A 25,453-nucleotide genomic window follows, 5' to 3' on the forward strand; every position below is an offset into this window, starting at 1 on the left:
TGCTTAGGACAGCTCTTTCTAATAGAGTATAACCAAGTGCTATAGATTTCAGTTAAGCATACATCTGTTCTTCTATTTGTTATAAATATATATTACAAAATCAAACAGGACCCATCAAAAAAATTAAATTTCTCAGCTCAGCGCCTGTAGTTCTGTGGTTAGGGCGCCAGCCACATACACCAGGGCTGATGGTTTGGAACTGGCTTGGGCCTGCCTGCTAAACAATGACAACTACAACAACCAAAATAGCCAGGCGTTGTGGCAAGTGCCTGTAATCCCAGCTACTTGGGAGGCTAAGGCAAGAGAATTGCTTAAGCCCAAGAGTTTGAGGTTGCTGTGAGCTGTGATGCCGTCTACCGAGGATAACATAGTGAGACTCCGTCTCAAAAAAAAAAAAAAAAATTTAATTTCTAAAGGTCTCTAGTTTCATCTTGCAGAGGGTATACCTTAACTGACTAGTTTATAATCAGTAAATAGGGGGTAAGTTAGGAGGGTGATGTGGTTTACAGCACAGAGCAGAATAAAGTTTCCCTCTGTAGATGGACCATCCTCTCCTCTCTCTGTTCTCCACTAAACCCACGGCAAAGTGTGATCATGAATGCAATATGTAAATTTAAACTAAACATATATGCTAAGAAAATAAGAACATCATCCAGTAACACAGTACAAGAGGTTTTATTGACTACAATGGAAGTTAAAGCATGAAGAAGAAACAATCATTTAAAAACACCAAAGACCCTTACATAGCAAAGGTTAAGAAATAAATTAAGATTTCTAGTGGGCAGTGTGGGAGGGCGGCAGCCTCATTCGCTTCGATCCTTGGGCTCTCGGTACTTCCACTGGATGTATTCAAAGATGTCTCTCTCACTGTCCACGGGCAGGGGCTCTCCAGCAACTCCTGTAAGTACAGAGAGAAAAGAAACTTATTTTAAGAACCAGTCTAGAATTTAGAGTTCAGGACTGAAAGTTGAGTGGGACTCACCTGCAGAAGAAAATGAAGGCCACGTCACCTCCACTCTCACAAGAGCGTGTGCTGGGGCTTTGTCACTTACGTTACCAGTGCTACCCAACTAGGGACATTAAAGGGGCCTGAACTTATCATTTTCCTTTCTGTTGGATCTCTGTTGTGGCCAACATGTATTACATAAAATACTCCAGTTAGTTCCTTCACAGCTCAAAATGCAGGGCTTGCACCAGCAGCATTGGCATTACTTGAAGGCTTACTAGAAGAAATGCAGAAATCGGGCGGTGCCTGTAGCTCAGTGAGCAGGGTGCCGGCCCCATATGCCGGGGGTGGCGGGTTCAAACCCGGCCCCAGCCAAACTGCAACAAAAAAATAGCCGGGCGTTGTGGCGGTTGCCTGTAGTCCCAGCTACTCGGGAGGCTGAGGCAGGAGAATTGCCTAAGCCCAGGAGTTGGAGGTTGCTGTGAGCTGTGTGACGCCACGGCACTCTACCAAAGGCAATAAAGTGAAACTCTGTCTCTATTAAAAAAAAAAAAAAGAAATGCAGAAATCTCGAGCCCATGGAATTGGAATCTGAATTTAATGAGGTCCTCTAAGTGTTCTGTACATGCACCAAAATGTGAGCAGCACTGCCCCTTCTACCAGGATGAAAGCCTTATTTTATACTTTTAGGGAAAAATGACAAAACCGCAGACTATGTTGTGATCCATAGAACATAGATTAAACAATCCTTACTGTTTAAACTTAAAATGTGTGCAGCCAAAGCTGTCCAATTTTGCGTGGCACTAACAGCAATGATACCTGATTTCTTCAGAAGTCTCAGAGATACATTTTTATTTATTTTTTTGTTTGTTTTTCTCAGAGATACATTTCTTTTTTTTTTTTTTTGTAGAGACAGAGTCTCACTGTACTGCCCTTGGGTAGAGTGCCGTGGCGACACGACACATGGCTCACAGCAACCTCTAACTCTTGGGCTTATGTGATTCTCTTGCCTCAGCCTCCCAAGCAGCTGGGACTACAGGCGCCCACCACAACGCCCAGCTATTTTTTTGTTGCAGTTTTTGGCCGGGGCTGGGTTTGAACCCGCCACCCTTGGTATATGGGGCCGGCGCCCTACTCACTGAGCCACAGGAGACGCCCTCAGAGATACATTTCTTTTTTTTTTTTTTTTTTTTCGGGGCCGGGTTTGAACCCGTCACCCTCGGTATATGGGGCAGGCGCCTTACCAACTGAGCCACAGGCGCTGCCCCAGAGATACATTTCTAAAAAACCTTTTATGGCCTTTAGTTGAGGGCCTGGGAACACCTTACAGATTAAAGCCCTTCTTGTCGCCCAGGGGACTGTGTTACAAAGAAACTGCACTAACAGGCACAGTGACTAGACGGTTTAGGAAGGAAACGTGCTAAGCCAAATGTCTTTGACAATAACTTTCTCTCCAGATGACAGGGATTATCTCCAGTGCAGACGTGAGTACTCACCAGTGACCCCCAGAGGACGGATGGTATATTCATTGATGGTGAAGCCTTTTTCTAGGGCATGAGCTCTCATGTTCTTATTGAAAATATCACTTCCAGTAAAATAGAGAACACCACAGTAATACTGATCTTTGGGTATCAGCCTAAAAGAACGAACAGTAAATTTTTGCTACACATTACAAATTTAGAAAATATAGGACTCCAGACTCTCCCCAGGACAGAAGCTGCTTTTGAGTTGTGGAAGGCTTCATGACCAGATGCAAATCCGGGGAAGATAAATTAGCAGCTGGAGATAATCAGTATTCTTTACACATTTTCAAGTTGAACACTATATTTTATAAGAACACATGGCCCTTCAAAATTAAAGGGGTTCTAGACATTAATGCCACATGCAAGATCCACCCAGGAAAGGGAGAAAGGGACGAGACAGGACGTTGGGGGTCAGCGACGAAGTCTGAATAGTACCTGATATCAATCCTCCTGTGTGGATACTCTCTCTCAGCACTGTCACTGGGGAGCTGGCAAACACCCTAAAATGGATATTTTAAAGAATGCTTAAACATGTTTTTAAAGTTAAGTCTTAATTTTAATAAAATGTTAAACATGAGGCTATATTTGCTTTTTTCTTTTTAATTTCAGAGTGAGACTATGTCTCAATAAAAAGTACCAAATGCCATATTCTAAGAGGCTTCTGGTCCTAAAGAGTAGCCACCTTAATATATGTGTCACTAAAAGCCATGCTTTCTCACTCAACAAAACAGAAACATTTAAATCATTTAAGATAGATATTTTCTTTAGTTGTTCCTGTGGATCTACCTTCAAAATATAAACCCTATCGTCTTAGTCATTAACAAGCACCAACCTCCACCTTCAGGTGGGTCAGAAACGACTTCCACCTTCGCTTGCGGATGTGGTGTCTGGATGCCACAGCAACCGTCTCCCCATTTGTCACTTCAGTAATAGGATTTCAGCTAATGGCTTTGTTCCTTTCCTCAAGGCTAACTTTATTTCCTGCACTTTTTCTGGAGTGCTAATGTGAAAGAATTTCTCTGTATTACTGTGAATTCTTTTTGACCGAGTGGATTAGTTTTGTTTGGCACTTTGGTTAGGTAGCTTCATGCTGGGTGTCTGAGATAAAACCTCTTTCATTTCCCCAGAGTAGCCACGGGATCTTCTATTGTTCCTTAAATTCTTACTGTAGGTATTTCACAGAAAATCACCCAAGGCCAAACGTACACAAAATACTAAAATTTAAATGGCACTCATCATATATACAAGTAATAGTTAAATGCAGAGGAAGCTGGTTTTTCTTCCAAATGTTATTGTATTCACAGGAAGAACAGCTCAATTAGCTAAAGACCATGATTTTCAAAGGTACCTGGAATAACCCTGGCTTTCCTAAGTTCTGATTACTATCAGCTTAAAGGAATTCATGTTTTGAAGATAACTTGAAAAACACATGGATAGGCATACCTTTAACACTGGTCAGTGGTTATAGCAACAGGAGGCTTTGAAATCACGTGGATATGGAATAGGAATGGTTTATTCTACTTTTTAAGTAGAATTTAGTTTGCAGCCAGTTTCTTCCCAGAAACTTAGAGATCTTAGCTATCTCTGCTAATGTTCAAGCCCTTACGTTGCCTCCAGCCTGGTCATCCCTTTTCAGATATCTGCTTGGCTGATTCCTTCAACTCAGGTCTTTCCCTAGGTCACATTTTCTCAGGGAGGCTGCCCCTGGCCATCCCACACTCCCATCCCCACTCCCATACACTGCGCTCCCCTGTTTAAACAGTACCCACCATCTCAGCCTAATACACCACATAATTACGTCAGTGCTTTTTCACAGCACTCAGCATCAGTTCTACTGAGCTGACACGACCCAGGCTCCTGGGGCAGCGCCTGGATGACTGAATACACCCTCTCAACCCGTGGGTGCTCACTCTCCACCCCGTCCGCTTCACACCACCACCCTCTCCTGCTTTCTGTCCCCTCTTTCATTGCCCAGCTGATCCTTACCAGGCCATTTTCCTTTCTGACCTATTTCCAAACAAATGGTCCTTAGGTTTGGGCAGCACTCTCTGTATAAGCCTCACAAGAATCAAGATCTCTGAAGTTGTATTAACTCTTGTTTGCACATCAAATATCAGCACAAACTCGTCAGTGTTCTTAAGTATATTTAATTTGACCTGAATAATAGTCCTCTGACATACGGCAAACATCATTTTATGAAAAGAAAATTAAGGCCTTATTGAAGTAAATCGACTTGCCTAATGCCACAGAATAAGACCCAAATCTGTTCTTCTACAATGCAGAGACCAACACACACCCTTCCTTTGCAACATACACATCACCTCGTTATCTCCAAAATAAACTGATTCACAAATTGACCTGGAGTGCTTCTCTTCCTAATGAATAAAATACTGATTATAAATGCCAAACAGGAGGCTCAAATGTGACATTTTTAAAATTTCAAGAACTATGAACCACATGTGTGAAGCCCAAACTTTATCACAAACCACCCACTGAGATGGATTCCTAGGTCACAAGATAAAGGTTTCTTGCTCTCACTGTCACTGGAGTCCCCTGTACTTCAAAAACAAATAACACTTGTTTTTCTTACTCTTTAACTTGTTCTCTTTTGAAAACAGGCCAGGGGATTTCCTTTCTGGCAATACTGTGATGTCTGCCAGGTACATGACCGAGAGATGGCAAAGGCGAGGGAGGGCAGTTTGCTCTAAGGCCAGCTCTGTGCCAGGACAGTGAATGGCCTCAGCCCTTCACACAGAGCAGGCACGGCCAGGTCTGCCTGCACAGCCCTGCCTCCAGCGGCACTGGGAGTCAGTGGCCCACACTTCCTTGGCAAAGGGCTTTTCTTTCTTTGACTGAACAGCTGCTACTAGGACAACCTGGCCCTGCCACTTCGGCACCTCCTGTGTTCACAAATACTCGGCTGCCTGCCTCTCCTTTCCAGGTTACACCCAGCCCACCAGCTTAAGATTTTCCTTGCACTCTGCAAGCTGGATCTCCATAGCTACTGCTGGTTTTCCTTCCGGATCGCTCTCTGAACACTGTGAAACACTGTGAGGACTGTTAGAGATGCTCCCGCCAGTGTCCTGCAGGAACACCTTCCTGGCGCTAACCCTGAAGATAGGTGGCATATTTTAGAGTACGAAGTTCCAGTGACTTTCACAGAGATGATTGCTGCAGGAAGAGATTCAGGCTGGAGGGATCCCCAGACTATGTCCAGGCCTCCCAAGTAGCTGAGACTACAGGCACCCGCCACAACACCCGGCTAATTTTTCTATTTTTAGTAGAGAGACAGGGTCTCACTCTTGCTCAGGCTGGTCTCAAACTCCTGAGCTCAAGCAATCCACCCTCCTCGGCCTCCCAGAGTGCTGGAATTACAGGCATGCCACCATATCCAGGCACAATGGCATGATACTTTAATCACCTTGGTCAACCACCTTCTATTTTTAGCTAAAACTCCTATCAAATCATACTTGTATGTGCATAGGCACTTACTAATTTTACCAAGTCTACTCTCCAAAAGCACAGTCTCACTCGTCTCAGTCATATAACCTGGGAAAAACGGGACATAGAGGATGCAAGTGACCTATTTGAGTGCCGGGAACAAAGGTAAGCGTAAGGAAGGAATACGCATCCCGATTCTGGATTTCTATTTGCCTTCCTGTGATTTTCACACATGGCCCATTACCACTCTGTCCGTGATCCACTTGCCACCCACCCTGGATCTCTGAGCACTAACTCCCGAGGAAGCCTGCCAGCTGACAGCTCCTCCTGAGGGGTCTCTCTGCACATGTGTCCCTCTGTCACCTTCCTGGCTCCCTCCATGTGACACATTCCTTCCCCTGCATGCTTTTACACATGCCTTCATTCCTTTTCTTTTTTTGGGATTGTCACAGATTACGACTCTTCAATCCATTCTAACATCACTTATTGAAAAATTCTGAGTCAGAGAATACGAGAACTGCTTGCTGTTTTAGAGAAAAACTTACAGTGTGTCAAAGTCATTTATTTTGTGTGTGGTGGTGGGGACAGTGGCTTCATCGCAGCTCACTGCAACCTCCAAATCCTGGGCTCAAGTGATCCTCCTGCCTCAGCCTCCCAAGTAGCTGAGACTATCAGTGTTACCACGCCCAGCTAATTTTTCTATTTTTAGCAGAGACTGGGTCTTGCTCGTGCTCAGACTGGTCTTGAACTGCTATCCTCAAGTAATCTTTCCATCTTGGCCTCCCAATCATTACTAGTACTCTTAAAAAGCAGATTGTGGCACACCTCATGGGTGTGGGACACAACTACAAGAGGGACTCTAGTTGTTTGCATCCTCACATTAATCTGAAGTTTAAAAACGAATAAATAAATAAAAAGCAGATTATGACTAATTACTCTGATACCATCAATTACTTTATAAGGGGAATTTAAAGGAAAATTCTTTACTAAAATATTCTGAGAGCAGCTATGAGAATCGCGTGTCCTGCTAATTATTTTTCTCTGATGTCTCATGGCTATCCTACTTGCTGTAATACAAAGCTACGATGAAGTCACCCACCCAGAATGGCTACTGGACAGTCTCCAGGGCTCTTTTCAGATGTGCTGAACAAATCAAATGAGCACTTACCATGAACTTTGTTTCTCCCTTTGACAGGGTGTCTGTGATAAAAAGGACCTTCTGTAACTGCTCCACAACACGATGCAACAGCTTTGGCTGCAGAATCATAATCCAGGAAGGAGAAAAAGAGCAATTACTCTGTTGCAGCAAGAAAACATTTTTTTTTAAAGATGGGACCTTGCTACATTGATCAGGTGGGAGTGCAGTGGTACAATCATACTTCACTGCAGCCTCAAACTCCTGGGCTCAAGTGATCTTCCTGCCTCAGTTTCCCATGTAGCTAGGACTACAGGCATGTACCATCACACCTGGCTAATTTTTTATTTTTTTGAGACAGTCTCAGTATGTCACCCTCGGTAGAGTGCTGCGGCGTCACAGCTCACAGCAACCTTAAACTCTTGGGCGTAAGTGATGTTTTTGTCTTAGCCTCCCAAGTAGCTGGCACTACAGGCGTCCGCCACAACACCTGGCTATTTTCTTGTTGCAGTTGTCGTTGTTTAGCTGGCTCAGGCCAGGCTCGAACCTGCCAGCCTCGGTGCATGTGGCTGGCGCCGTAACCACTGTACTACAGGCGCCAAGCCACACCTGGCTAATTTGTAATTTTTTGTTGTTGTTCAGAGATAGGGTCTTACTATGTTGCCTAGGCTGGTCTTGAATTTAAGTGATCTTCTCACCTGGGCCTCCTAAAACGCAGTGCCAAGATTATGGGCACGAGCCATCATACCCATCGCTAAGAAAACATTTTAAGACGAGTTTTCTGATTATTTATGGAGAAATCCCTATTCTTTTTAATGTTCTAAGTTCCTTTTCCTTCTAACAGAAAATTTATCATCTTATCAAACAAAACTTATTTTTAAAAACCTCTGCTTTCATCAATAACATGATACCCTAAAACAAACATCATGTGTGTTTATCTGTTTCATCAAATAAAATATCTGCTTTAAAGGCAGATATTCCAAAATCCAATACACTTCATGGGTTTTCTAACAGAGGAAGGTCTCTTGATACTTTATTTTTTAATAGAAAAATATTTAATGAAAACCTGAATAGTAAGCTGAATATTTCTAGAATAGCTATGATAGACAGTAAATAATTCTGAAAATGTTTTATTAAATTTCATCTCTTTCAAATGTTATATTGTTCTCCCAATACCCCAAGGAAAAACAAGGTATATCCCTTTCAGTGTCTTAACTCTGCCTTTCACAGAACTTAGTTGGTACAAAATACTTTAGCTGACTTTTCAGAAAGATTAAAACACAACTTATTCTGGACATATCCAACTATCATTTAGAAGATGATATTAACTGCTATATAAGACTGATCACATTTGATTATAATTCTGAAATACCTGCTTAGGTGATTCTGAAGTAAAGCTCGGATGGGTCAGGAGAACATCCATGTCACCACTGGACTCTGCACCTGTAACGGAAGAATCCGGGTGGAATTCTCCATGAAAGTGGCTACGACCGACAGGGCCGTGCTGATGGCACACACAGTAGCCTTCCTTCCTCTACCCTAACTCATCTAGGAACCTTCCTTCCTCTACCCTAACTCATACAGGAGCCTTCCTTCCTCTACCCTAACTCACACAACAACGGAAGCCTTCCTTCCTCTACCCTAACTCATACAGGAGCCTTCCTTCCTGTATCCTAACTCACATGGGAGCCTTCCTTCCTCTACCCTAACTCAAATGGGAGCCTTCCTTCCTGTGCCCTAACTCCCTGTGTCACTGAGCTTCACACATAGAATCAGTTAGAGAGTTCGATTTTCCCACCAACTATTCAGGTATATTGGTGCAGAATCTGGAGTAACAACAGTAATTGGCATTAGAAATATATTGTATACAACTGGTTAGTTTTTTGCATTGAAATGCACCTAAATACTATTCAATAATCTTGTCTCTACAAAAAAAAAAAAAAATTTAAAAATAGCTTTAAAATTCACCTATGAGAACAACTCTGTATCTCAAATTAAACAGTATACTCTAAACTCTATACAGGTTAGTCAGAAAATTCATTTTAATTCTTAAGACTGAAATTATTTAATAAATTGTAATAAAAATTACTATTATAGTATCATGAATAACAACACAGCACTTTATAATGACTTACAACCACATAGTTTCTGGCAAGTTATTAAATATTCAGTTCTTTAAACATTTCTTTCATTATATTCCATGAAATTCTGTTTCCACTTGGATTACTTTTCACTTTAACTGCCTTTTTTTTCAGTATTGCAAATAAGGGCTGACTCCACATTCCTCTAGACTTTAGCTTTCTTGTCTATAAACCACTAAAAACTACTTCATAAGCTTCAGTAGCTTACATAAGCTACTGTGCAACTAGGTAAGAACTCAGAAGCCTCGGCTATAGTACCTGGTACTCAGCTAGCTCAAAGTAATTCCATCTGTCTCCCCTTCCCATTTTGATAAATACTTTAGAGGCAAAACATACGTCTGGTGACTAAAGATTTTGCGGTGTCTTTGTATCCTTATCCTCTACACCAAGAATCATTACCCAGATATTTAAATATGAAGAAAACAGTACTGAAAGTTCATCCATCCCAGTACATCCACGGGAGCTATTGTAATAAAGACAATTCTACTGTCTTTCTTTTTCTTCTCAGTTCCTTTCTTTTATTTTTTAATTTTTTTTTTTTGAGACAAAGTCTCACTCTGTCACCCTGAGTAGAGTGCCGTGACGTCACAGCTCACAGCAACCTCAAACTCTTGGGCTCAAGGGATCAATCCTCTTTCCTCAGTCTCCCAAGCAGCTGGGACTATAGGCGCCCACTACAATGCCCAGCTAGTTTTTCCTATTTTTAGTGGAGACAGAGTCTTGCTCTTGCTCAGGCTGGTCTTGAACTCCTGAACTCAAGCAATCCTCCCACCTTGACCTCCCACAGTGCTGGGATTTAAGCATGAGCCACTGCACCCGGCTTTCCTCTCATTTCTTTCTCCTAAAAAATGGACGTCTTTCACTACCCACACACTACCAAAAATATTTTACTCTATTTAAAAAAACAAAAAGGAACAAAAATGAGCAAAAAAGAGAAACAAGTTAAGGTTCCATTAATTACGGTGCATCCACACATTTAAAGGTTCTGCAGCTATAAAAAGGAATAAGCTCTCTATATACTGATACGGAAAAATCTCCAGTAGGTTACCTCTTCTGAAACTGCCACAGACCGTAGCAATGTATTCAGAATCCACTTTTTTAACTTCATTTAGTACAATATCCTAATAGAAGAAAAATTAAGTCAGTATTCCAAAAATGGCTTCCCGCCAGGTGACATTCTCAAGTCTGATCAGAGAACACATTTCAGCACACTCTTACTTGCATTTGTAACATCTCTTCACGAGGGATTCTTTTCTCAAAGTCTTCAAAATACCTGTAAAGACAGAATAAATAAACAAAAGATTCTGTAAGATTCAAATGTCCTTAAGAATTAAATTGCTTATCTTAAGAGGCATCCTCATACCCGCAGATCATTCTCACAAATCAAGGCTAGAGTTATTTGAGTGGGGGGAGGTTCATTCCTTGACAGGACTGAAGTCCTTCAGTGTCACCTCTTGTAGAATTCCACTGACTCCACCTACACTCAGTGGCAAGTAAGCTTCACATTCACATAACAAGAGTAAATAAGTATACCATGTTTCAGTTTGTACACGATTTCAAAGCAGACTACTCTCCACGGGCAAGTCGAGTGGTCATAGTTTATTGCTCTTAAATACTACAAAATTATCATATATTAAAATATATAATATTATCCAGTTCGGCGCCCATAGCTCAGTGAGTAGGGCGCCAGACACATACACAGAAGGTGGCAGGTTTGAACCCGGCCGGGGCCTGCTAAAACAATGATGACAACTGCAACCAAAAAATGGCCAGGCATTGTGGCAGATGCCTATGGTGCCAACTACTCAGGAGGCTGAGGCAAGAGAATCGCTTGAGCCCAAGAGTTTGAGGTTGCTGTGAGCTGTGATACCATGGCACCCTACCGAGGGCAACATAATAAGACTCTGTTTCAAAAAACAGTCACAAAAGACCACATGTTATAGAATACAAATGTCTTAACACTGTGATTAGTAAATGAAGTGAAAGCTATGTTAAGTAGTAGGACGTAAGCACTTCAATTTGTACAAAACTCACAAAGGCATAAATGTATTCATGATCTATGCATATATGACTTAATAAAAAATAAAGACCACGTGTTACATGATTTCATTTATAGGAAATGTCTGGAACAGGCACATCTGTAGGGACAGAAAGCAGCAGAGGGGCGGCCTGGGTTGTGGAACATGGTGTGGCAGAGGGTGGCACTGGGGAGAAACGCAGAATGGCTGCTAATGGGCACAAGGTTCTTTTTGAAATAACAAAAATGTCCTAAAACTGACTGTAGTGATGGGTGGTACAACTCTGCAAACATATGAAAAGTCATTGAATTGTAACTTCAAATATTTTAATCATATAATCTATGAATTATGTATCAATAACGCTGTTATGAAAATGTTATCTCAATATGAAATAACGTCTCAGCATATGTCTAAGAAAGACGACACATCTGTTCAAAACCAATTCTCACAACAACCAGGTTCTTTGGAAGGCCTCCATTTACTATGTAAATACAAGGAAAAGTGGGAATGACATCATCTTGGTCTCTTACTGGCTCAAAACTTTGGAATAATACTGTAAGTTTTAAATATTATGATGAGGCATCAACAGGAAAATTAGGACCGAATCATCAGTAAGACTATATAACACCAAAGTAGATACACACAGCCCTTATGTTCTATGATTATAAATGATCAGTTAGAAAAGGTATTCTCAGATTATATTTGGCACACAAAATAATAATAATAAAAATAATAATTATTAGGTCTTGAGATTGCGTCTCACTCTGTCACCCTGAGGGCAGTGGTGTCATAGCTCACAGCAACCTCCAACTCCTGGGCTCAAGAGATCCTCTTGCCTCAGCCTCCCGAGTAGCTGGGACTACAGGCACCCACCAAAACGCCCAACTAGTTTTTCTCCTTTTAGTGGAGACGGGGTGTTGCTTTTGCTCAAACTGGTCTTGAACTCCTGAGTTCAAGCATGGCACACAAAACAATTATTGATGCTGATACAGAAATATGCCTACTAGTTATTCCTCTATTGTTATTTAGCTGGCAGTTTTTCCTTTTATTAAATTTAGTTTCTCATGTCCTATCTTCTCTGGTCAACTATAAATTCCTCAAAAGCTACACTGAACCTATCTAAATCTTTGCCCCAGACCTAGGACAGTGCTTCACACATGTGGGTGTGAAATAAATACCCCGCTGACTGTCTGATGCACTCAGTTCTAGTATTTTTTTTTTTTTTTTTTGAGACAGAGCCTCAAGCTGTCACCCTGGGTAGAGTGCTGTGGTGTCACAGCTCACAGCAACCTCCAACTCCTGGGCACAAGCTAGTCTCCTGCCTCTGCCTCCCAAGTAGCTGGGACTACAGGTGCCTGCCACAACGCCCGGCTATTTTTTGGTTGCAGCCGTCATTGTTGTTTGGCGGCCCCGGGCTGGATTCGAACCCACCAGCTCAGATGTATGTGGCTGGCGCCTTAGCCGCTTGAGCCACAGGTGCCAAGCCAGTACTACGTATTTTAAGAGGAAGTTCCCTGCTACAGTCAAGAGGAGGAGGGGAATCCTCAAAATAAGTAAACAAACCAGAAAGCAAAAACAAAGGCCTTGTGTGGACACAGGCATATACTCCATAGGAGCCCACAACAAACTGCGGCATTTCTGAATAGAAAGTGGTTGTCTTTATAGTTCATGAAAGAATATCTCTAAAATATTTGACTTTTACATCTCAAGTGTCAGAAAAATTTGCTATCTTACTTCAGCCCAATTCGCTGATGATGATTCAATTTATCTTCATTTTTCCTGAGATCTGTATAGAAGACAAAGTTTTAGGGTTAATTAAAACATTTTTTTTGAAAAAATACGCTAACCTCAATGACCCTTGTTACTATCTAGGGAAAAATACATTCAAGTAACGTTGAAAACACAATGAGAAAAACATTTCAGATGTTAAGAATCAGATCAAAGTGACTCTTCAATCATTGTAGTAAGGCTAATTTACTGATTTCATGACCATTTTTTATTTTTGAGTCAAAATTTCAATTAGAGTTGTATGAAACAGTAGATAAAACATAAAAGGCTCATATCAAATTTTACTGCCTGTAGCAAAAAGCAGCCTTGGAAGAACCAATATTGCTTAATTGACTGTTAATAGCAGCAGCAGTAACCACTGTTTTGTGATTAATTGGGTTCATTCATATTATTCATTTGTTTAATCACTCTTACGTTCAATTAGTATTGAGTACCAAATTTGTGTAGGCATTGTACTAAAAATCCTGTTGAAAGGTATTACTGAATTTTCATTTTTTAATAAAAAACCTGTCACAACATCCTGTCTTGAGTCTAAAAATGGCTTAGTTACATTTTGGTGTTCTGCTGAGCACGAGGACAGCAGTGAGCCTCGATAAAGGACAGCAAGAAAAGTATGCTTCATGAGCAATGCCTATAATCACGCTCAGATTCGCAAATATGTTAATACCCTCTGAGGACAGAGAATGGAAAAAGACAAGCATCTTTAGGATACATGGACCACTTACTATTTCCCACAGTTGTGTTCTCACAGAACACTGAAAATGAAATGGAAATACTAAGTTTGTTAGATATATGTAGTTACAGATATCAACAGTTTTATTATCTATCTGTGAACTGTAAAACAATATAAAAACCGGAACAGAAGATCCTTGACACAACCAAGCAAGGCGTCTGAGAAACCCAGGTTCTTGACCCCCTTCGCCAGTCATTTGCTCATATGCTAAAAGACGGCAGATGACCAGAAAGGGAGAGACCCGTCTTAGACGCATGTGTAGAGCTGACTCCACAGCTGTGTGACTCACACCAGTTCTTAACCTGGTAACTCATTGATCATGCCTCATAAGAGTCAGTTACCATTTTTAAGCAGTACTTACCATGTAATGAACACTCTGCTTTACCCACATTATTGCCGTTTTTTCCCCCCAAGACACTATCTCTCTTTGTGGCCCTCTGTGCCACATAGCTCACAGCAACAGCAAAGTCCTGGGCTCAAGGGATCCTCTTGCCTCTGCCTCCTAAGTAGCTGGGACTACAGGTGCCTGCCATAACGGCCAGCTAGTTTTTCTATTTTTAGTAGAGATGGAGTTTTGCTCTTGCTAGGCTGCTCTCAAGCTCCTGAGCTCTGGCAATCCACCCGCCTGGGCCTCCCAGAGTGCTGGGATTACAGGTGTGAGCCATTGTGTCCGGCATTACCTTTAATCAAACAAGGAAGACACACCCATTTTGTAGGAGATGGCTGAAGCACTATGGTCACCCATTCTAACATAGTGCTAGAGGTGGGATTCAAACCCAGGACAGTCTCCAAAACCTGTTCACCTATCTGAGAGGCGTGCAAATACTTGAGCCCACAAATACTAATTCCCAAACAGCATCAATGTACTTTAATGAATCCATCCATATGTCACCCATGCCCTTGAAAAATATGAAGAGATAAAGTATAAAGAATTGTTATATTAGATTTAAGGAAAATGTTGGATAATTATTTGACTTAGGCTATTTTTATCACTTTTTTATCATAGTAAAAATGCCTTTTTTTCAAGACAAAGTCTCACTTTGTCACTCTGGGTAGAGTGCTGTAGCATCACAGCTCACAGTAACCTCAAACTCTTGGGTTCAAGCAATTTTTGCCTCAGCCTCCCTAGTAGCTGGCACCACAGGCACCCACCACAACACCTGGCTATTGTTTAGAGATGAGGTTTTGCTCTGGCTCAGGCTGATCTTGAACCTGTGAGCTCAGGCAATCCACCCATCTTGGCCTCCCAGAGTGCTAGCATTATAGGTAGGAGCCACCACACATGGCCCATAAAGCAAAAATGCCTTTAATAAGTATTGCAAATCTCTTACAGAATCTTTCTCTATATATAATTTAGCTGTTAGTCTGACTTTGTTTTAGACTTTTCTAAAATATTATTCAAGAAACAGAAGTAATTTAAATTTCTAAAAATCTAAACATGGTAATCATTTCACTCTTTAAACCAAGAATTCACTGCTTGCTCTTCTTGATTTACTAAGTTATAAACCTAAACATCTTTAGGATGATAATATAAATCATATCGTGTATCTACTACTCTTTATTGCACAGTTAAAAAGAAAACTTTATCATTTGTGTCCACGGATTAAAAACAGGCTTTTTAAATTCAGGGTTGTTAGAACACTAATGGTCTTCCAGGACCGTATTTAACCTGGAGTAAGTGACGTACGGTGATACTCACCCTCCAGGGTCTTAATGCCCTCATCTACAAACTTCCTCGCAGCAGATGGCCTGCAATGACAGGAAAGCACTATGTCAGTATCAGGTGAAACTTGGGATCCTTGTAACAATGTCCTCTTCTCCTCAAACAAAAAGAGTTGCTATTAAGCTGAAATGTTGCATGATTACTTTGGTAATGTTCAATTTTAGCCAAAGTAGAAATTATTGAAGCTTCAGTCATTAGAAAGACAACCATGAACTTGGACTTGGGAAAGATGTCTGAGCACCTAGCTGTACGCAGGTCTGCACTTGTTTACATTCGGGGGGCGGAAGGTTCTTGAAGGAGGTTAACATTCGCCTTGTAAGGGTCTTTTACCAATACAGCATCTGGAAAGCATCTGAAGAACCGGCCTCAGAAACATATGTAAGCTATGGGTGAACTGCATAGGTTAAGGTGCAGAGGTGGAAAGGTACAGTTTTGAAGAGAAACAGCATGTAATTTAGTTTGGCTGACATGAGAAAACCACTCTACTACTGTGTCCGTGTAAAAAACCGCTCTTACCCAATGCCCGTAACCCGGGTCAGGAAGTTGATGGATGAACTCGTATCATCCTGCCGAATCTTTAAGGAAAAAACAAAGTCTAACAATAATTTAGAAATGCTTTGAGGACCTAAATGATCTTACTGGAAATACACTAGTCCACCAAGGGATGTGAAGAACCATTCACACTTGCCTCGCTAACCCACAAAAGTACTCATGGATGAGCCAGGTAATCAGAGGGATCACAGAGCAGCTGAGAATGTCCCATCTCTAAGTTTTCCATATTTTTCCTATTCATAAAAGACCAGAAGTGATACAATCCCTGTCATTAGGGTGAAATAAAACCATAAAAATGTCTGGGAAAGGTTAAGCAGAGAAATTCTAAAATAGAATGATTTTTCATAATCTCTTTTCTGAACAGTACTGAAAACGAGAAGCTAACTATCATTAATGCTAAGTCATTTAAATGCTACATAAAATAAGTGAACATTTTATAGGAACAATATTCACATTTTTAAAAATAAAGCCATCAACCTCACTCCCCGCTTTCCTTCTACGTCTCAGCAGTGAGTGGGACCCGTCACCCTGCAGTGACGCCCGTGACACGTCTCAGCAGCGAGTGGGACCCGTCACCCTGCAGTGACACCCATGTCAGCCGCCACAAAGGCAGACATGACAGTCAAAGAAGTAAACAAGTTAAAACTTTACCTTTTCCAGTTTACGTAATTTTCCAGTTGCTAAAAACTCATCAATCTTTTCAGCAATTTTTGTTCCTACTCCAGGCTACATGGAAAATTAAAAATATAAAAGTGATATAAATATAATGCTTACCAAATCACTAAAAGACGAAGAACTGGGAAATGAATAACAAATTAATATCACATGATAAGGTTTGAAACAAAAGATAAAGAAAATTAAACCCCAGAAAAAATAAATTCTCCCAGAGGCAAAATGCTTAAATGATTGACAAAAGAGAAATGCCTATAAGATGACTGTGAAATCCTTTATTTAAAATTAACTCTTGGAGAACAATCAGAAAATGCAGTCACATAAAGAAGAACATGAAAACCCCTTGTCAATCACACGATCCTGAAAACCAAAATCTCCTGTGCCCTCATCCCCTAACACCTGGGATGTATCACTTGCCTTCTTTTCTGATTACAAATAAAAGCAGAATTGTGTGTGCATTTATATAGGCTTTTTTATTACATCACGAACAAATTTCTCTATCAATCAATAAATACAACCATGGGACTGGTAATGGCTGCACAGTACATCACTGTATGAATGTGTAATAATTACTTAACAAATACCCTATGGGTGAGCATGTAGATGCTTTCCAATTATTTGACAGCATACCAACGCTGTCATAAATTTCCTTAGAATAGAGGTCCTCAAGCCTTTGCATACACAGGATCCCCTGGAGACCTTCTTAGACCACAGAAGGCCAAGTCTCACCCCAGAGCTTCCCATCCGCTACTCTGGAGCAGGGTCAAGAATGTGCTTTTCTAGGTTCTCAAGTGAAGCCAGGGCAGCTGGACTAAGCCCTATGCTCTGAGAATCACCAATGGTCCAACACAGCACAGCAGCCACATGTGACAACTTAAGTTTAAATAATTAAAATGATGAACTAATGGATCCATGTACACATATCCCTGTTGGTTTCCTTAGAACAAATTCCCCAAAGTAGAATTGCTAGATCAAAGGACATATAAATCCTGCCAAACCACCCTTCAGAAAGGCTGCCACAGTCAAAGCTTTCATCAGCAGTGAGTGGACGCCCTTTCTTCATGTCTTTATTCACACTGCACATATTTGATAACCTGATGGGCCCTGAACAGTATTCTTTTTTAATTTGCAACTTTGATTACCAGTGAAGCTGAACATCTTAAACACCCATGGGTCCTTTTTAATTAAACACTCACTATGCATCGATAAGCGTAACGACATGTCTGGCAATTACTTCCTGTGGTCTCTTAGCCCTAAGTTCCTCGTCTAGATTCTTGATTTATCTGATATTGAATGAATGTCCCCAAACTGCTGAATGCATATTCAGGTTCTGAAAAGAGCAATCCCCAGACAGAAATGAGAAGATTCAGGAAGCTGGATAGATTAGAGAAGGAAACTGCTCAGCCTTCTCATCTCCTACACAAGAGAAAGGTGATTACTTTTACCTTTACAGATACAGTGCTACAATTTAGACACAGGCTGTTTTCCTTTTTTTTTTTAATTTCTTTTTTATTGTTTGGGATTCATTGAGGGTACGAAGAATTAGGTTTTAATGATTGGATTTGTTAGGTAAAGTCCCTCTTATAAATGCTGTTTTCTACACCTAACATTAAAAGGCAAATTATTCATCCTGGAAATTTCAGGTATCTAGAATTATTGAGAAACACTCAAATGGGCTAGATAGTAGGTCTGCGATTATTATTATTTTTTTTTTGCAGTTTTTGGCTGGGGCTGGATTTGAACCTGCCACCTCGGGCATGTGGGGCCGGCACCCTACTCCTTTGAGCCACAGGCGCCACCCAAGGTCTGTGATTCTTAAAATTAGAATGAAAAGGAATAATGATGAGATTTTTGCATTAAGTCCAATCTTAAGCAAAAGGAATTATGGATATTCTTTTTAGAGATACACCATAAGCTCAGATTTGGGGCGAATGTACCACAGCTTTTCAATTCTTCTTTTATAATACATGAGCAGGCTATTTGCAGTAAACATAAAAAAAGAAGTAGTGTTCCTGTTGATAAAAGGGGAACAGAACGGAGGTAGGAGCGGTTCCTCGGGTTGATGGTGGGTCAGTTTCACCAAGACACTCAGAATTAAAGCCTAATGTACTTATGACTGACTTAACCTGGTCTACTTGGGGAGGATACACCAGTGTTGGGAACTGTTTACACCACAAAGAATTTAAAACTTACATACATGCATTGAGTAACAAATTCATGAACACTGTCAACTTCCTACAGCCAAACCCCAACCTCAGGTCACCAGTAACAGATTCAAAGTTAGGGTGTGGAGCATCATTAATGTGGATAATTTGCCACTCAACTGTAACATGTACAAGATTTCTGGTAATGTTAAGACTTTGAGGGGTGAAAATATAAGGACAATTATGGTTCATGCTCTCAAGGCTCTGATGAGAAGTTATAAAATATGAATACTTAAATCCAGAAGACTTTTACGAAACATAAATAAGTGAAGAACAAGAGAAGGTGTGATCACTATCATGACTAATCAAAAGCCAGGGCAGTTTGGTATCTTCAGCAGAAGATGACTACGATATGGTCCTTAATTTTGAGGAGCTTTGAGTCATTTAGTGAGATGCAGATGAGAGGCAGCAATCTGACTATCAATACAATAGACCTCCCCAGGATACTGTTAGTGTTATTACAAGCTGAGTATCCCCAACCCAAAAATCCAAAATCTGAAATGTCTGAAATCTGAAACTTTTTGAGGACTGAAATCGACACTCAAAGGAAATGCTCACTGAAGGATTTTGAACTTCAGATTCTTGGATCAAGGATGCTTAACCAAATACAAATATTCCAAAATCTGCAAAAACCTAAAATCCAAAAACACTCTGGTCCCAGGCATTTCAGATAAGGGATAGTCAACTTCCACTACGAATTACGAGAGACATGTCCCTCTAGAAACTGATACTATTTAGTATACGGAACTTCCTGGACACGGCTGGATAGAGAGCAAGGCTAAATGCCAGGATAACATATAAAAAGGGCTTAATCACGAGCTTACGACCACGTATATATAAAAGGGTCTTAATCACAAGGTCTGCTCTCACTAGCTGACGTGGGTTCCCACAGCTGGCAACCGGACATGCTAGCATTACTTGGTCACTACATTCGTCTTAAGCACCAACACTCAGGTGGAAAGTCACTGTGAGAATGAGTACACGTACATATGAGGATGGAAAAAAAGAAAATTCTAATTACATATATTTGAAAAAATTGAAATCCACCCACAATCAAATACAGGCATTTTGAGCTTTAAAAAGTACACTTGAAACAGCATTAATATTATTCTTAAAAATCAGGAGCAGGCTCAGCGCCTGTAGCTCAGTGGGTAGGGCACCAGCCACACACACGGAGGCTGGCAGGTTCGAGCCCAGCCCGGGGCTGGTAAACAACAATGACAACTGCAACCAAAAAAGTAGCCGGGTGTTGTGGTGGGCACCCACAGTCCCAGCTACTAGGGAGGCTGAGGCAAGAGAATCGCTTAAGCCCAAGAGTTTGAGGTTGCTGTGAGCTGTGAGCTGTGACACCATAGCACTCTACCGAGGGCGACATAGTGAGACTCTGTCTCAAAAATAAAATAAAATAAAATATCAGGACCAGTAAAATCTGACTAAGTGGGTTAAGGCCGCTTTAGACAGGTAAGTTTAGCTTTATAGGAACTCACTAAATTTGTAGCCATGTGAACTCTGTTCAATCAACTTGCTCACTAAACTTACCAATTTCTTAGCTTCTGCTCCACTCTTTATTTTGTGTGGGTACTTTGCTATAACAGATGCTGCTTTTCTACAACGAAAGAAAAAAGGAAAACCAATTAGAAATCCAGCAAGACCTTAACTTTTCTTAATGGAATATACATGCAAGCAAATAGCCACCTTACACTTCCACAAAGGTAACTAGTTTTCTAACTCCACATAAAACTTAAAACTCAGGTGAACTGACAGACCACCAACTATTCCCTACCCTTTTTTTTTTTTTTTTTTTGAGATAGAGTCTTACTGTGTCACCCCTGGTAAAGTACTGTGGCATCATAGCGCATAGTAACCTCAAACTCCTGGACTCAAGTGATCCTCCTGACTCAGCCTCCTGAGTACCTGGGACTATAAGGACCTGCCACAACATCTTGCTAGTTTTTCTATTTTTATTTATTTATTTATTTATTTTCAGTTTTTGGCCAGGGCTGGGTTTGAACCCAACACCTCCAGTATGTGGGGCTGGTGTCCTACTCCTTGAGCCACAGACGCACCCTGGTTTTTCTATTTTTAGTAGAGACAGGTTCTCATTCTTGCTCAGTCTGGTCTTGAATTCCTGAGCTCAAGCAATCCTCTCACCTTGGCCTCCCAGAGTGCCCTAGCATTATAGGCATACCCAGCCTAACTTATTAAAAGTATCTTAAAAATCCTCATATTTGAGGATAATATGATTTTATCTGTATATGTAATACTAGAGAGTTTCAGGAGCCTGAAACAGCAGCCTTTCCTATTTTGAGGGAATAAGTAGAAAACATCACTGGGCCCCCTTTTTTAATATCTAGTTTCCAGAAACTGTTCATAACCTCCTCCTAAAAATGTGCTATGCTATTTGAATTATGTGGCACCAAATCTGCTTATGGATGGCTATTTTAAAATTCATGGTTTCAAACTGCATTCCCCCATGTCATTGTATCAGTTGTTTTTTAATTTTCTCATTTCAGTTCAACATAAAGCAACGACCTGTGATTCCTGCCCATCTCTACATATACTGAGCTCAGTAATGACTGTGTACACCCTAGGAGCTCACTGATGGCATTCCACCTATAATTTCAATGCTAAATGTAATTTAGAGTCGCCCACCCAAGGGACTGTAACAAACTGGTCCACATACAGAAGTGGTCAACATAAGGAGCTAGGCCCCTGTATTATATGTACATGGTGTGGGTGTCCACTCTACAAAAATTAGGTCAACTTAAGGAGATGGTCAAGGTAGGGAGTTGGTCAACTATGGGGGTGCTACTATATTTATGAACTAAGGAGTGGGCTGAAGGCAATTTGTGGAGGCAATTCTTTCAAGAAAGGCAAGCAGTTCAGATAATTGGCACTGTGAGGCAAAGTCTGAAAGGGAAGAATTAGATCATGAAAGATCTTTTGTATGACATGATGTATTTGGGCTTTATCAAGGTAAAGAATTTTAATTAATTATTTGATATAACAAAATGACAAGATCAGATAACTATTTTCAAAAGGATATTTTGGGCACCATCAAGAGAACATACAGCATGAAGGAACAGAGGCGTATGCAGGGTGGTAGGGCATCACCTGCTTCTCCAGACTCATTCCCTACTTGACCGTATCACTTATGCAAATTGAATTACTGACTTCTAGAAAACGTTACACACCCCTTCATATCTCAATGCTTTGGCACGTGTTTCCTTTGCCTAGGTTACTCTCCCTCTCACTTGTCCCCTGATGAGCGCCTTAAGACTAAATACCTCCTCTCTTAAGACCACCGACACTGAATAGAATGGATGATTGAATGTCTCTATAATTTGTAGATCATCAAGTGTGTGGATAATAGTACAATTACTTTACATAGGAAGTCATAGGAAGGAAAGAAAGGAGGGAGCATAATCGGTTTGGAATTACGCTGAATGGGAAAGGAAGAAGGAAGCTAAGTTGGGATAAAGGAATTATACAGCTAAAAATATGGAGAAAAACTCAAGTGAGACACATATTTGGGGTCACTGACATTAAGTGGTATTCCAAGTTGAAAATGGCAGGATTGCCAGGGATACTATGAAAGTGAGAAAATAGGGCCAAGGGCAGATTATTGGGAAATACAGGTTGAACATCCTTACGCAAAATGCTTGGGGCCAGAAGTGTTTTAGATTTTTTTCAGATCTTAGAATATTTGCACATACTTGATGACGTATCTTGGGGACAGGATCCAATTCTAAACACAAAATTCATTTACTTTTCATATATACCTTATACACATAGCCTAAAGATAATTTTATACAATATCTTTTTTTTTTTTTAATTTGGCCGGGGCTGAGTTTGAACCCACCACCTCCGGCATATGGGACTGGCGCCCTACCTGCTGAGCCACAGGCGCCGCCCTATACAATATCTTTAATAATTTCGTGCATGAAACAAAGTTTTGACGACGACTTGTCACCTGATGTCAGATGTGGAATTTTCCATTGTGACAACATGTTGGTGCTCAAATACTTTTGGATTTTGGAGCATTTCAGATTTTCTGATTAGGGATGTCAACCTGTACAACATCAAGAAGATAGAAGAGATGAACAGAAGAGATTGCCATCACAGAAGTCAAGGGACTTTCATGGAGTAAGCTGGCGGTGAACACCACTGAGAATCCAGTGAGAGGAGGTTAAGAACATTTTCAGAGGAATAGTAGGATGGAAATTACACTCAATCAGATAAAGTATAACTAGGGATAAAGAAGTCCAGGCAAGAAATGCAGATTATTCAGGAAGTGAGAAAAGAGATAAGATGCTAGCTAGAGGGAAGTTAAGATTGTTTTGTTTCTGTTTTTAAGAGCTGAGGGACTTGGATACATTTACAGGATAAGGAACAGAATTAGGTAGGAATAATGAATAGCCTCTGGTGAGATGGACAAGGAGAGGATGAAGGTGTCAGGAATAGCTACAGCCCAACAGATGGAAAATGTGATTCCTTGAACCATATCTATTTCACAGTACAGACCTCAACACTGTCTCTCATTATGGCTTAAAATTGCACAGCACTTTCAGTAATTCACCTTTGATGATGGGGAAAATATGTATTAGGTTAGACTACAACTATTTTCTTTTCTTTTTTTTTTTTTAGAGACAGAGTCTCACTTTGTTGCCCTCGGTAGAGTGCTGTGCTGTCACAGTTCACAGCAACCTCCAGTTCTTGGGCTTAGGTGATTCTCTTGCCTCAGCCTCCCCAGTATTCGGGATTACAGGCGCCAGCCACAACTGGCCCAGCTATTTTTGTTGTTGTTGTTGCAGTTTGCCTGGGGTCGGGTTTGAACCCGCCACCCTCGGTATATGGGGCCGGCACCCTACTCACTGAGCTACCCACCTACAACTATTTTCAATTGGAACTGGGAACATTCCTGAATTGATCCTACAGAGCTCTGCTCAAATTCTTCCAGAAATATTGCATACGGTACCACTCTAGGTTCTTGCCTTTTGCTTCTGTTGCAGATGGAACAGCATCCACTGGACCCTCAGTTCTGTAAGCTGCCACAAGAACCAGGGCATCCCCAAACGCATGCTACCAGAGAAGGCTGCGCTGTCTCACCTGTAAGCATTGTACTTGTGGATAGCCTGGTTCACATTCTTCTCAAAGTTTGCGAGTTCTGAAAGGCAACAAGAAGCTCGAGTGAACAAGAACAACGAGTAAACAGACGAGAACCAAGTTTCTTGGAAGGGGAAATATGGCAGATCTCCATAGGCGAGACCGAAGACAGCCCGAAGTGATGACCCAGGTGCCCACAGCAGAACTGACAACCACGGGAGCCGAAGCGAGATCCCTACGACTGACTGGCCGCTGCAAGAGGCCCACCCCACCCACGGGACTGTCTGGGGCGGGAGAAAAGGAAGGGAAGCAATGAATGGGTCGGAAGTAAAAGAGAAGAAAGCCCAGGGGCCGGGCGCGGTGCTCACCCGTGAGCATGTCGGTGATTCCCCCGTTGAGAGTCTCCTGCGGCGCCTTCCGCTTGCTCATGGTGGCCTGCACCCAAAGACCCCACGGTGATCAGACGGGGCCCTCTCCCAGCTTTAAAGAGGGCCAGGATTTGGAGACCCGAACAGGGGCAACACAGTCCCGGCGCGACCGGCGCGACCGGCTGAACAATGGCCGCCTCTGACAGGGGGCGCGGTGAGCGGCGCGTGATGACGTCACCAAATGGGCGGAGTCGGAGGAGGGCGGGGTCGGAGGAGGGGCGTGGCCATAGTAGAGGCTGGATCCGGGGCTTCGCGGCTTGAGCGCTTGGGTGTCGGGTGGGGAGGGAGAGAGAGATGGGCTTTCTATAGGACACCTGGATTCTCGACTTAAGAGGTTACATCTGTTTTCCCAGTGTTTCTGTGGACTCCTCTCCCTAAAAGGAGGATAATGTGTAAGAGGGTGGGGCGGGGTGGGGGGTAGACGATCGAGGACTGCCCTTGTGCAAACATCTGTGCTCAGCAGGTTCTGAATGCATGGCGCGTTGCCTATGTGCGGACAGACAACGCTAGGAAGTTTTGACACGTATTGTCAAAACTTTCTGTAAGGCCCTGGAGCCTGTAACGAGACATGCCAAGAATAACAAGTCTCCCATACCAAACGTTTTAGCACATCTGCTACCAATGTCAAAAGATACTTCGTTTTTCATTCCTCTGCCTCTGTGGTAGGGGCCAAAGCGATGAACAGATCACAAGAAAGGGAGCTGTGCTTTACCTAGATCGTAAGTGATGGAACCCTCATTATAACATGATGACCTATAATCTGAGAAACTTACATTCTGGTTAGCAAATGGAAATGTGACATCAGCAATATTTTATTTTACAAACATAATTCCGGGCTCATACTGCAATTCCAGGTGATTGCTTTGTGCATAAATAAAATTAAAATCTTCTTACAAAATGATACATAGTTACTGTAGAACTGAAAATGTATAAAAGGAAAAAAGAACATTGAATTCATTGATCTCACTATCCAGCTTAATCACTATTAATATTTTATTTATTAATTCTCTTCCAGTCCCTTTAAAATTCCCATTTTTCAAAAA

At 41.5% G+C, this 25,453-nt stretch overlaps 1 protein-coding gene across 1 annotated transcript; it reads right to left on the bottom strand.

The window, feature by feature from the left end:
- Positions 1-662: 662 nt before the first annotated feature.
- POLB (DNA polymerase beta) lies at positions 663-24,578 on the bottom strand. The gene is made up of 14 exons (XM_053578308.1): positions 24,351-24,578; positions 23,986-24,043; positions 20,416-20,482; positions 16,652-16,726; positions 15,965-16,023; positions 15,425-15,474; positions 12,939-12,990; positions 10,405-10,459; positions 10,235-10,307; positions 8,418-8,488; positions 7,079-7,165; positions 2,905-2,969; positions 2,443-2,582; positions 663-898 (listed from the first exon to the last, which is right to left on the bottom strand). Exons 1-14 carry the CDS (start codon positions 24,409-24,411, stop codon positions 804-806), a joined length of 1,008 nt encoding a protein of 335 aa, XP_053434283.1. The 5' UTR covers positions 24,412-24,578; the 3' UTR covers positions 663-803.
- Between the last annotated feature and the right edge of the window lie 875 nt (positions 24,579-25,453).

Source organism: Nycticebus coucang, chromosome 24, assembly GCF_027406575.1.
Source record: "Nycticebus coucang isolate mNycCou1 chromosome 24, mNycCou1.pri, whole genome shotgun sequence".
NCBI classification, from domain to species: Eukaryota; Metazoa; Chordata; class Mammalia; order Primates; family Lorisidae; genus Nycticebus; species Nycticebus coucang.

Excerpts from the sequence above, each read along its gene's own strand:
- POLB (XM_053578308.1), bottom strand. The coding sequence starts at position 24,411 with ATGAGCAAGCGGAAGGCGCCGCAGGAGACTCTCAACGGGGGAATCACC. Across the intron at positions 7,166-8,417 it reads CTTCAGAATCACCTAAGCAG|CCAAAGCTGTTGCATCGTGT; the intron begins GTATTTCAGAAT and ends ATGATTCTGCAG. Across the intron at positions 2,970-7,078 it reads AGGGAGAAACAAAGTTCATG|GGTGTTTGCCAGCTCCCCAG; the intron begins GTAAGTGCTCAT and ends TATCCATTTTAG.